Source organism: Equus caballus, chromosome 4, assembly GCF_041296265.1.
Source record: "Equus caballus isolate H_3958 breed thoroughbred chromosome 4, TB-T2T, whole genome shotgun sequence".
NCBI classification, from domain to species: Eukaryota; Metazoa; Chordata; class Mammalia; order Perissodactyla; family Equidae; genus Equus; species Equus caballus.
Genome location: NC_091687.1, coordinates 60,732,500 through 60,745,820, shown reverse-complemented (window position 1 = coordinate 60,745,820; position 13,321 = coordinate 60,732,500). Strand labels below are relative to the sequence as shown.

At 40.0% G+C, this 13,321-nt stretch overlaps 1 protein-coding gene and 1 long non-coding RNA gene across 7 annotated transcripts in view; one reads left to right on the top strand and one right to left on the bottom strand.

The window, feature by feature from the left end:
* LOC106783078 (uncharacterized) overlaps positions 1-13,321 on the bottom strand; it is a 259,582-nt gene that overhangs the window by 185,133 nt on the left and 61,128 nt on the right. The window lies entirely within an intron of this gene.
* SPMIP4 (sperm microtubule inner protein 4) overlaps positions 9,461-13,321 on the top strand; it is a 49,674-nt gene continuing 45,813 nt past the window's right edge. Inside the window, exons 1-2 of the mRNA XM_001498834.5 lie at positions 9,461-9,855; positions 10,541-10,698. Of these exons, the coding sequence (XP_001498884.2) occupies positions 10,565-10,698 (134 nt within the window). The 5' untranslated portion in view covers positions 9,461-9,855; positions 10,541-10,564. The remainder of the gene's footprint in view (positions 9,856-10,540; positions 10,699-13,321) is intronic.

Genomic DNA, 13,321 nt, shown 5'->3' with positions numbered 1-13,321 from the left:
ACAGTAATCAAAAACCTTCAACAAAACAAAAGTCCAGGACCAGACGGCTTCTCTTGGAGAATTCTACCAAACATTCAAAGAAGATTTAATACCTATCCTTCTGAAAGTATTCCAAAAACTTGAAGAAGACGGAACACTTCCTAACTCATTCTATGAGGCCAACATTACCCTGATACCAAAACCAGGCAAGGACAATACAAAGAAGGAAAATCACAGGCCAATATTACTGATGAAAATAGATGCAAAAACCCTCAACAAAATAGTGGCAAACCGAATACAACAATACTTTAAAAGGATCTTACACTATGATCAAAGTAGGATTTATACCAGGGATGCAGGGATGGTTCAACATCTGCAAATCAATAAGTATGAAACACTACATTAATAAAATGAGGAATAAAAATCACATGATCATCTCAATAGATGCAGAGAAAGCACGTGACAAGAATCAACATCCATTTATGATTTTTAAAAACTCTCAATAAAATGGGTATAGAAGGAAAATACCTCAATATAGTAAAGGTCATATATAACAAATCCACAGCCAAAATCACGCTTAAGGGTGAAAAACTGAAAGCCATCCCTCTGAGGACAGGAACAAGACAAGGGTGCCCATTCTCACTGCTCCTTTTCAACATAGTACTGGAGGTTTGGGGCAGAGCAATTAGGCAAGAAAAAGAAATAAAAGGTATCCAAATTGGAAAGAAAGAAGTGAAACTCTTGCTATTTGCAGATGACATGATTTTATATATAGAAAACCCTAAAGAACCCATCAGAAAACTATTGGAAATAATCAACAACTACAGAAAAGTTGCAGGGTATAAAATCAACTTACAAAAATCAGTTGCATTTCTATACACTAATAATCAACTAGTAGAAAGAGAACTCAAGAATACAATCCTATTTATAATCGCAACAAAAAGAATAAAATAGGAATAATTTAACTAAGGAGGTGAAAGACCTATACACTGAAAACTATAAAACACTATTGAAAGAAATCAAAGAAGACATAAATAAATTGAAAGATATTCCATGCTTATGGATTGGAAGAACAAAAATGGTTAATATGTCCATATTACCTAAAGCAATCTACAGATTCAATGCAATCCCAATCAGAATCCCAATGACATTCTTCACGGAAATAGAACAAAGAATCCCAAAATTCATATGGAACAACAAAAGACCCCAAACAGCCACAGCAATCCTGAGAAAAAAGAACACAGCTGGAGGCATCACAATCCCTGACTTAAAAATATACTACAAAGCTATAGTAATCAAAACAGCATGGTACTGACACAGAAACAGACACACAGATCAATGAAACAGAAGTAAAAGCCCAGAAATAAAACCACACATCTACGGACAGCTAATCTTTGACAAAGGAGATAAGAACATAAAATGGAGAAAGGAAAGTCTCTTCAATGAACGGTGTTGCGAAAACTGGACAGCCACATGCAAAAGAAGGACAGTAGACCATTATCTTACACCATACACAAAAATTAACTCAAAATGGATTAAAGACTTGAATCCAAGACCTGAAACCATAAAACTCCTAGAAGAAAATATAGGCAATACACTCTTTGACATCACTCTTAGAAGCATCTTTTTGAATACCATGACTACTCAGGCAAGGGAAACAAAAGAAAAAATAAACAAATGAGACTACTTCAGACTAAAAATCTTCTGCAAGGCAAAGGAAACCATGAACAAAGTGAAAAGACAACCCATCAACTGGGAGAAAATATTTGCAAATCATATATTCGACAAGGGGTGGGTTAATTTCAAAAATATATAAAGAACTCATACAACTCAACAACAAAAAAACAAACAACCCAATCAAAAAAGTGGGTAGAGGATATGAATAGATATTTTTCCAAAGAAGATATACAGATGGCCAAGAGGCACATGAAAAGATGCTCAACATCACTAATTATTAGGGAAACGGACATCAAAACTACAACGAGATATCACCTTACACCTGTCAGAATGGCCATAATGACCAAGACAAAAAATAACTGTTGGAGAGGATGTAGAGAAAAGGGAACCCTCATACACTGCTGGTGGGAATGCAAACTGGTGCAGCCACTATGGAAAACAGCATGGCAATTTCTCAAAAAATTAAAAATAGAGATACCAGCTATCCCACTACTGGGTATTTATCCAAAGAACTTGAAATCAACAATTCAAAGAGACTTATGCACCCCTATGTTCATTGCAGCATTATTCACAATAGCCAAGACATGGAAGAAACCCAAGTGTCCATCAACTGATGAATGGATAAAGAAGATGTGGTGTATACATATATACAATGGAATACTACTCAGCCATAAAAAAGACAAAATTGTCTCATTTGCAACAACATAGATGATATCGATATTGAGGGTATGATATTAAGCAGAGTAAGCCAGACAGAGAAAGACAAACACCACATGACTTCACTCATATATGGAAGATAAACAAATTCATGGATAAAGAGAACAGATTAGTTGTTACAGAGGGGAAGGGGGCTGGGGGGTGGGCGAAAGAGGTAAAGGGGCATATATGTATGGTGACAGATAAAAATTAGACTATTGGTGGTGAGCATGATGCAGTCTATACAGAAACTGACAAATAATAATGTACACCTGAAACTACAGAATGTTATAAACTGCTATGACCTTAATAAAATAATTGAAAATATAAAATAAATAGAAAAGATCACCATCCAACAACTTCCTCTTTCATGTCATTGGCTACCCCAATCTGCAATTAAGGCTAGGAAATATAGTTTCTCCATTGGGCACATTGTCCCAACCACTATTACTATGGAAAAAAAGAGTATGGGTTTTGGATGGACAACTAGACAGGTCTGCTCAGCCTTGACAAGCCAGCTTCCTTGTTATATAAAATATACAGCATATTTTGACATTTCTCCTTCACTAGACTTGGGGTTTTTTTAATTGAGATATAATTGATATATAACACTGTATCAGTTGTAGGCATACAACATACTGATTTGATATATGTATATACAGTCATGCATCGTTTAACAATGGGATATTTCTGAGAAATGCATCATTAGGGGATTTCATTTTTGTGAAAACATGATAGAGTGTACTTACACAAACCTAGATGGTACAGCCTACTACACAGCTAAGCTATATGGTACTAATCTTACAGGAGCCCCATCGTATATGCAGTCCCGTGTGACCAAAATATCATTATGCGGCACATGACTATATTGCAAAAGGATTACCACAATAATTTTAGTTAACATCCATCCCCACCCAAAGTTAAAAAATTTTTTTTGTATGATGAAAACTTTTAAGACTCACTCTCTTAGCATCTTTCAAATATACAATACAGTATTGTTAACTATAGTCATGCTGTATACTACATTCCCAAGACTTATTTATCTTATAACTAGAAGTTTGTAGCTTTTGATCACCTTTATTCATTTCGCCTACCCCTCACCCTCTGCATCTGGCAACCACCAATCTGTTCGCTGTATCTGAGTCAGATTTTTATTTTAGATTCTACATATAAGTGGAAATTAAAAATAGAACTATCATATGATCCATCAATTTCACTTCTGGGTATTTATCCAAAGAAAATGAAATCACTATCTCAAAACGGTGTCTGCATCCCCATGTTCACTGCCACATTATTTACAAGAGGCAAGATATGGAAACAACCTAAATGTCCATTGATAGATAAATGGATTTTAAAAATGTGAGAGATATACATTTTAAAAATTTACCATTTTAACTATCTTTAGGTATGCAATTGAGTGGTATTAAGTGCATTTCACTTGCATTTTCACACAGTTTAGCACTATTCTCTAATTATTCTCACACTATTAATACCTGAATAACCATACTCAAAGCTTTGGTGTCATTTTGCTTACCAAAAAGTTACTATGACAACAGGTTTGATGCTCTTTAGAGATGCCCTGACTCTTACAGACTAATATTACTTAGGAATTTCGCATCTTCATCATAACATTAAATTTTTCCAATATTTCCTTTAAGCTTTTTGAAAGAGGGTGATTGTTGCTAAACTTTTTTTCTCCTAAACCATTTTATCATCTCACCAGGTCCTAATATATTGGATTCACCTGGGGCCAGAGCTAGCGCTTCTTTGGAAATACCTGGGACAACAAAGACTTCTGTTGACAGTTAGAGGTGAGGAGACATTTATTTCAGACAGTAGTGAAAATGAAGAGTTTGGTAGTTTAACTTGCCTGAGAAATGGAGAATGGTCAACAATTACCCATATGTTTCTTTAGAGCACTTTTCTCTGAACTTCAGGATCTATGGCATCTCTCCTAATAGCCCTTTTTTGTTTTTCATGTATTATGAAGTTTTCCTCTCCTCATATAACATTAATGTAATATATCTTATCCTATGTGTAACTCAGGAAATGGGAAGTATTACCATCCATTATTCTCTTCCTAAACATAGGAACTAAAGTCTAAATGAATTCAAATAGGAAAATCAATATTAGAATCAGGAGTAGAATTAAATCATAATGAGATTAATGTCAAATTAATACTCTGTTTGTAGAGGTACAGAAATATTATTTTAATCCTGAAGAAAAATTATCTCAAATTATTTTTACTTCTTGCCAGATTTCCAGGCATTGGTATATTGTGGTTAAAATAAATAAAACTATTGTTTCCCTTTCTTAAAATATGCAGCAATAATAATTAGCTACAGCAATGCACCTACATAATTTTTAAACCGCTTTTAAAATGTAATTTTCTCTTGTAATTGAAAGCACTAAGTGTAAGCGACATTGCAAAATTACTTTTAACCACTAGAGGGCAGAAAACGCTCCCCATTTGCACTTCGGTAATTTTACATTCCTAGACCAAAACAATAACCGCTACCGCCACCAGCACCACGACAAAATGTCTTTAAGAACTTCTTGTTTTATACTGTAAAATACACTGTACACTTAAGGCTCAGTTAACAACTTTAAAAGTTTAAACTAGCACACAATCACCTCAATTCAACAGTTTATAGGAGGCAAAAGTAAACCTAACTTTTTCACTCTGAGTTTAGTTATGAGTTAAGGATTACTAGCACAGAGGAACTGGTACATCCTTAAGGAAAGGCAGAGTACTTAAAACAAAATAAGCAAACAGTGACCATTAAGAATCAGCAAGATTCTTTTTACATTAAAATATCTGCAATGAAATGCAAAGGCTGTATTTATTATAAAACTGAAATAGTCCCTAATGTCAAAAATCGATCAAATGCTAAAATATTTACGTCTGACTCTCTAATTTCTACATGTAGTTTCTTTTACCACACACCAACTGTAGGTCTAATTGTGACAAAGATGTTTTTAGTTTCCTCTTAATGTCTTTCTGACCTAATTAACTTTTGTTTCCCTCCCAATTAAGCCATTTGCATTTCAGTAACCAAAGCATTACTTTCTTTAATTAGAAACCACAACCTCTTCACTTTTTCACTCTCATTAATTAAAATGCATCATGATAAATTAAGCCATTTGGATTTCAGTCTGGGTGGATGACATTTTAACAACTGCCCCTTCAACCTTCTCTCCCTGTCAATCTTGGCCATGTCCTACATCACAGGACAGCAGGAGGGCAATGGTGGCAGCCTGACAGAGGAATGGAGCAGGCATGGAGCCAGGGGTTATACATCACTGAAGTCAGCGATTTCTCTGATGCATGAGCCTTCACTTGCCAGTCAAATCTGATAAGGCTTTTACCTTGTAGGGTTATGCATGACCTTACCCAAGGCACTAAATCATTTCTGAAGTCTTGTTTCTTACCCTAAGCAAACCTGCGCTCCCCAGTTTTCAGGTCTGTGGGCACTATTCATTCTAATACTAATGAACACAGTGCAGCGGTACAGAAAAGCCGGGGGGTGGAACAGCATAGAGGTGTCACTTCTTTTGGACTAATGAAAGCAATGCACTTCTAAAATCAGGGCTAGTCATAGAAGAGAAAAGCTTCTCATACAGATCTTCCTCGACTTACAGTGGGGTTACATCACGATAAACCCATCATAAGTTGAAAATATTAAGTCATAAATGCATTTAACACCCCTAATCTACCAAACATCATAGCTTAGCCTAGCCTGCCTTTAACGTGCTCAGAACACACTAGCCTACAGTTGGGCCAAATCATCTAGCACAGAGCCTATTTTATAATAAAGTGTTGAATATCTCAAGTAATTTATTGAATACTGTACTGAAAGTGAAAAAATAGAATGATTGTTATGGGTACAGAATTGTTTTAAGTGTATCAGTTTTCTAACCTTGTGACCACGTGGCTGGCTGGGAGTTGTGGTTCACTCCTGCCGCCCAGCATCACAAGAGAGTATTATATCGCATATTGCTATTGGGTTCATTACTAAATGACCGCATAGTTCATTAGCTATTCAAGGCAAAACACTCAAGTTAATATTAAAGTGCCATTTAACGCATTCGTAGTTTAATTTTAAAGCCAGCAGAGTATATATTTTTAATTGTCATCCTAGTAAGTAGATATATATACTGGAACCAATGAGGTTTTAAGTTTTGCCATTTTTTAAATTGTATATTTTAAAGTCACTGAAAGAGGCTTTCCAACACATCTTCTAGACAAGGAGTAAGACTCATAACTTTTTCTTTTAAAAAATACTCATGAAATCACTATGTCAAGGAGACATCTGCACCTCCAAATTCACTGCAGCATTATTTACAGAAGCCAAGACATGGAAACAACCTAAATGTCCATCGACAGATGAATGGATAAAGAAAATGTGATAAATATATACAAGGGAATACTATTCAGCCATAAAAAGGAAGGAAATCCTGTCATTTGTGACAACATGGATGGACCTTGAGGGCTTTATGCTAAGTGAAATAAGTCAGAGAATGACAAATACTGTATGATCTCTCTTATATGTAGAATCTAAAAAAACCCCTGACTCATAGTAAAAAGAGATCAGATTTGTGGTTGCCAGAGGCAGAGGTGGGAGGTGAAGGAATTGAGTCAAGGTCGTCAAAAAGTACAAATTCCCAGTTATAAGATAAATACATAGGTGATGTAATGTACAACAGGATGACTATAGCTTACAAAGCTGTATGGTCTATTTGAAAGTTGCTAAGAGAGTAAATCCTAAAAGTTCTCGTCACAAGGAAAAAATTATTTTTTGTAACTATATGAGGTGATAGATGTTAACAACTAAAATTACTGTGGCAATCGTTTCATAATATATATGTGTATCAAGTCATTATGCTGTACACCTTAAATTTATACAGCATTATATGTCAATTACATCAATAAAACGGGGGAGGAGAAAAGATCAAAAAAATACTCTTAACTGCCAAGAAGTACTAAGTCCCTCAAAACCTCATTTTATTCATTATCAAACACCACTTGGTTAGAGGTCTCTAAACAGACCTTAAACAAGGTTATAGAGTATAATTCATGCTTTACATTGTTATATACTTTCTGCATATTCTCTCCTCGAAGGTTAAAGATCTAACTTTAGTGGTTTGGAATTTTTGTCAACCCAAACATAATATTCTATGCACACAGTTTTTTCCTTCCCAAATTTCATCTTCCCTGCTGGAAGGATTACTGGTGACACAAAGAATACATTAAGCTAAATGAGGTGGTGAAAGAGAGATCAACACATCAGGAGAAGCAGAAAGGGGATCTGAGTCTACTGTCCCCACTGGTGGCCTTGACAGACCTAAGAAGTCAGTCATTTTGAGCACCCCTGGGTGGGAGGCTACTTCGTGTTGGTGGAGTCACATGTATATCACCTGATGGCTGAGGCAATGTGAATTAAAGGATAAAAGCCTAGAATCAGGAGTGTTGGTCAAATAGACCTGACGTTCCTGAGAACCCTTCAGATGGGGAAGTATTTCCAAAGAGAACAATTATTTTACGAAGATCTGACAATGAATTTTTTCTTCTCTGTAAATTTTATTTGAAAATAACAAAGTTAAAAATAAGTAATTACATTTTCCTACCCTTTACACTCGTTTGACCTAAAATAAAATTTCAAACACTAGAACCTGGAGATTATCACCACACATCCTGGTCTATCAACCTGGAGTGACCCCACCTTCCCTGGTATCACAACCTCCCACATACACACTTACACGGGGCTGGTGATGCAGCTTCATCAGACAGCGCCGGTTAAATCTATTGTGCTCATTTATTACCTCCCAGGGAGAATCAAGCCATGAGGAAATGGGACACAGGTCGAGCATGCGAAAAAAGTAGAGTATGGAATGTACTGGAAGGCTGGGTACATGAAATAGGCTCAGCTGACGGGGAATTCAATGAGAGGGAATTTAATGGGGGATCTTGAAAAGACTGGAGTAGCAAAAACGTTAAGGTGGACTTCGAGAAACTTTTGGGGAAAAAAGATGTATAAAGGGGTCAAAGAGAAAGGTAAACTTCACCTTGGGATTCTCCCTGGGAGGTAATAAATGAGCACAATAGATTTAACTGGCGCTGTCTGATGAAGCTGCATCACCAGCCCCGTGTAAGTGTGTATGTGGGCGGTTGTGATACCAGGGAAGGTGGGGTCACTCCAGGTTGATAGACCAGGAGCTCACAAGTCTATCTCGAGCAGGATTTATTCTTCCAGGCTTAGTGGGTGATAACCACAGGAGTCGGGAGAAAGGAGCATGGACTAAGACAGAGACCAGGAATAGAAAATTACCACCTTGCCTACTCCAATACACCTTTCTTTCCCTCACATCAACTAACACTCACCTAGAAGGCACAGCACAAAATGAATACCCACTAGTGGGTTGATTAAAAAGTTGTAAAACAGAGAATGGCACCCTTCTCAGAGGTGGTGGTCACTCTCTCCCCCACCTTCTTCTGTGTTCCTCCTGCAGGCCAGTTCTAGCCCCTCCCAAAACATAACCTTCCCACATCCCAGTCCTTCTCGGGGGCTCCGTTCTCAGCCATCACGGAAACTAACTGCCCTTTAGGCGCAGAAAGGTGGTTCACATTCGTTTCTTTGGGGCAGGGGAGAGGTTAGTCGTAACTGCGGTAATCAAGGTGGGTCTAGATCCTTGGGGACTGGGTGGGGCACGCACAGCCACCCTGCCCGTTTGCCAGGTCCGCACCCACCCAGGGGAGGAAGAGCCGAGGCTCTCACTGGGCGCAACCCTTGCAGACTCCTTTGGAAGCCACCCTCGATCTGGCCGCACTGTCCCTGGGTCCAGCGAGGAGAGGCAGAGGGGCAGGACGGGTCGGACGCCCTCGCCTCACCGGGGTCTCCTCCGCCCCTCTACCCTGGCCCTGAGCTCTTCCTCCGCCCAGCGCACAGGAGAGAAAACCCCGGCCGGAGGAAGTCCGCTACAACAGACAGCGGAGAAAAAGGAGAAAACGACGCCTCCGCCAGAGGACGCCTGCGGCCAAGGCAAGGCTGGGAGCAGGGGGCGGGGAAGAGGCGGGGCCGGGGGATGGGGCGGGGCTTAGGCCGTGGACAGGGCAGAGGGCCTGGGACAGCGGAAGAGTCTGTTTTGCCTCGGGTCTGGGTGTCTGGTACTGTCTGAGTTCCCGTTGCATTTCCGGTTCTTACTGGTCCCGGAGCCCCTGGGCTGGCTTCCTGTGAAACTTCTAAGAGCTGCCCGCCGCCCCCTGGCCGCCGACCCGCAAGAATGCGTTACCTAGTGCCACGGTCACGGTCGCCGTCACAGGCACCCTCAACCCCGCCCCCGGCCACCCGCGGTCCCTCTCTCTCCCTCACCCGCACCTGCCCGCACGCTTCCCGGGGCCGCAGGTGCGGACGACAGCGGAATTCCACGCCCCGCAGTGGCCCGTCAGCCCTGGGAGGAGAAGGGGAGGCGCGGTCCCGGGCCGCTCCCAGCCTGATGTCCCAGGTGCGTCGGAACCCCCGAGGCACGGCTCGGCAGGGCGCTGATGGTCCCGGCGGCTCGGCTTAGCTCCCGGGCCCGCGTCCTCGCCACCGCGCCCTTGGCTTCCCCGTCCACATCCTAGGGAGGAGTGAGATTCTCACGCTTTGGGGTCCCGCTCAGGCTACACCACTGATTCCCCCCGTCTCTGCAAAGGACTTCTCTCGTTCAGGCTTCCCGAAGCCTTTAGAAGCACAGCTGATGATTCTGATGGATCATGAGTCTCCCTGCATTTTAGAAAGACCATGGGGACGAGGGGGGTAATTAGCTGAGTTTTCTTGAATAGTTGCGGTTAAATTTAAGGCAAGAATTGAATTTTAGTCGATGTCCACGAGGTAGCGACCCTGTATGGACCTTCATGTCGTCCACGTAGTGTTCAGACACTACTTAGGAACATCTTCCACTTTGTGGATTTGTTTCTGTTGAAATTTATTTCCATAGAACTTAAGTCGCTAGTTATTACGGATGTGACCTCTGAGGGTCCTCAGACGAGCTCTCGGTGAGGAAGGAAGCCCCTGGTTTCTATGCAGCGTTGGGCTGAACAATTTAGCAGTACAAAGCATGTTTCCTGCCTGCCCTGAGGGAGGGTCAGCTTGATCAGGACCAAGGCAGTAAACTCTCAAACCCAGTGTGCTCTCCTTTTCTTTTCCAGGTTGTGCCCTTTTAGCCGGGAAGCATGGAGGTCATTCATGGCCGGCCCTACTGTTGCAGGGAGCTTGAAGGAGCTGACCTACTGTCAGACACCTTTTACTCTAACCAACTGCACACTCCACTACTAACAGCTGCTCGCCCAACTGCCTCAGAGGACAGGTAAAACAAAACTAGAGAAAGCAAACAATTAAAAAGGGTTTTAATATGTTAGTATATTTTTATATGTGAGAAAAAAACATGTATGGTTATGGGGCTCTTCAGTTTCTCACGTAAGGAAGGCGTAACATGACAATTAACTAAACTTTAAAGCGTCCACATCTGTTAGGAACTTGATAAAAAGTAAGCTGTGTGTGTTTTTAAAAGGCAGATGTCAAATTCATCCACTACATTCTAGAATGATCACTTCCTTCATTTGAAAATTAATCTGTTTTAATCAAACTCTTTTTATTTTATAAAGAGAAGTGTAGCGGTTCCCTATCATCCACTAACACCATCTGCTCAAAAATACTCCCAGAATCTGTTGTTCGTAGCTGCTGTCTAAATTTTTGCCTTGCCAAATTTCCCGTAACACATTGGTTACAGATTATGAGTAAAATTGCATCTAGGGGCCTGCCCGGTGGTATAGGGGTTAAGTGTCCATGCACTCTGCTTCGGTGGCCCAGGGTTTGCCAGTTCAGATCCCGGGCATGGACCTGTGCACTGCTTATCAAGCCATGTGGCAGGCATCCCACATATAAAATAGCGGAAGATAGGCACAGATGTTAGCTCAGGGCCAGTCTTCCTCAGCAAAAAAGAGGAGGATTGGCGGTGGGTGTTAGCTCAGAGCTAATCTTCCTTAAAATAAAATAAAATAAAATAAAATAGAATAAAATAAAATAAAATAAAAAAGCTTCTAACATACATTGAGCGATTACTGTGTGGGCAGTGTACCAAACACTTTGTATGTAGTAATTCTTTTAATCCTCACAACAACGCTCTAAGTACTTATCCCCGTTTTACATATAAAGTAACAGGTACAAACAAGTAATTTTCCAAGATCTTAGTGCCAGCTTTTCTGTATTGAATTTACTTGAATCATTTTGAGAAAAAAAAAAAAAATCTCAAAACACTTGGACGGTGAAAAAATAGCCTGTATGGTTGCTTTCTTGTTTGTTGTTTTATTGTTTTTGTTTTTTAGTTCCACTTGGTCAAATCTCTCAATTAAGAATTCTGTCTTTGCGGGCCAGCCTGGTGATGTAGTGGTTAAGCTTGCGCACTCTGCTTCAGCAGCCTGGGGTTCGTGGGTTCCGATCCCAGGTGCGGACCTAGCACCACTCATCAGGTCATGCTGTGGCAGCATCCCACATAAAATAGAGGAAGATTGGCACAGATGTTAGCTCAGTGACGATCTTTCTCAAGCCAAAAAGAGGAAGACTGGCAACAGATATTAGTTCAGGGCCAACCTTCCTCACAAAAAAAGAAAGAAAGAATTCTGTCTTTAAGAAATCAGACAGAAAGTCACCTGGCCTCAGTTTAAACACTTCCAAAATGGGACATCGCTGCAACACAGGCATCCATTCCAATTTTGAATGCTCCTCATTGTTAGATAATTTTCTTTCTACCAAGAACATTTTTCATCCTTGTAATTTCTAGCTACTGATCCTCGTTCTTCGTTCTGCAGCCAGGCAAAATAAGAATAATCCTCCATCCCCGTGATCACAGCCCTTCAGGAGCCTGAAGCTTCTTTTGACTCTCTAAGAGTTCTCTTCCAAGGCTGATCACTAGTTCTCAACAGACTTTACTCTCCATTCTTCTTGAATCTAGGCTTTCACCAGCATGAGCACACTTCCATGGATCCATTCCAGTTTGTAAACATGCTCTTTATATGAAAAAGAAAAAAAGCTTTTTTTCCTAATTCTAAAACTAGCACATGTTCCCTGTAATTTAGAAATCATGAAAATCCATAAAGAAAACAAATTTTCCATTTTTCCAACAGAAAGAAAAATTATTAAATTAAAGCACAAGGAAGAACACGTCTGTACTTCCTTTATCCAGAAATAATAACCACTGTTAATGTCTCAATATCTGTCCCATCCCTTTTTTTTAATTTAAAGATCATATTCAACGAATTTTTTTGTAAACTTTTTCATGTAATGAAAAGGAATATTTTCATATTTGTGGGAAAGAGGACTCAACTCACTTCTGAATCAGTCCTTGCTGTACCTGCTCTTCTACTGTTACGTGATTCCCAAAAGTGACTGTCAGCACTAAATGCCTACTCAGCTGCAAGGGCCCTCAGACTAGGCAGGCCTTACTTGAGTCAGAGGAAACCCTGAGCAGATCTTGTGTGATCTGGAGATGGACAGTTGTCCCTGGCTCCAAAGCAGCAATGTGAGGGTTTATATTTGGCCAAAAGGGATCTGAGTAGGCATTTAGGGCTGCTATATATGATGGAATTCACTGTGCCCTGAAAAGCACTCGTGTAGGGCTTTTCACTGAAATTTTGATCACTTCTACATAAATGGTCCTATGGTTGGTTAGTAATTGGCTCCAAAACCAACTGGTGTGCAATTTACAAGAAGTGAAAATATTGCTTTTCATTAACTGACTATAAAATTAAACACAACATATTTTCAGTTACCTATAAACTAAAATAAGGTATCATTTTAAGCAATATCTAGGTACAAACATGTCCCTGGCTCCTAATAACTAAAACTTGCTTTCCCTTGTATTCCATGTGAATTCTTTCTTTTCGTAGTCCCCAAATGGGGAAGCCAGGATGATCATGTATCCTCAGAACCCC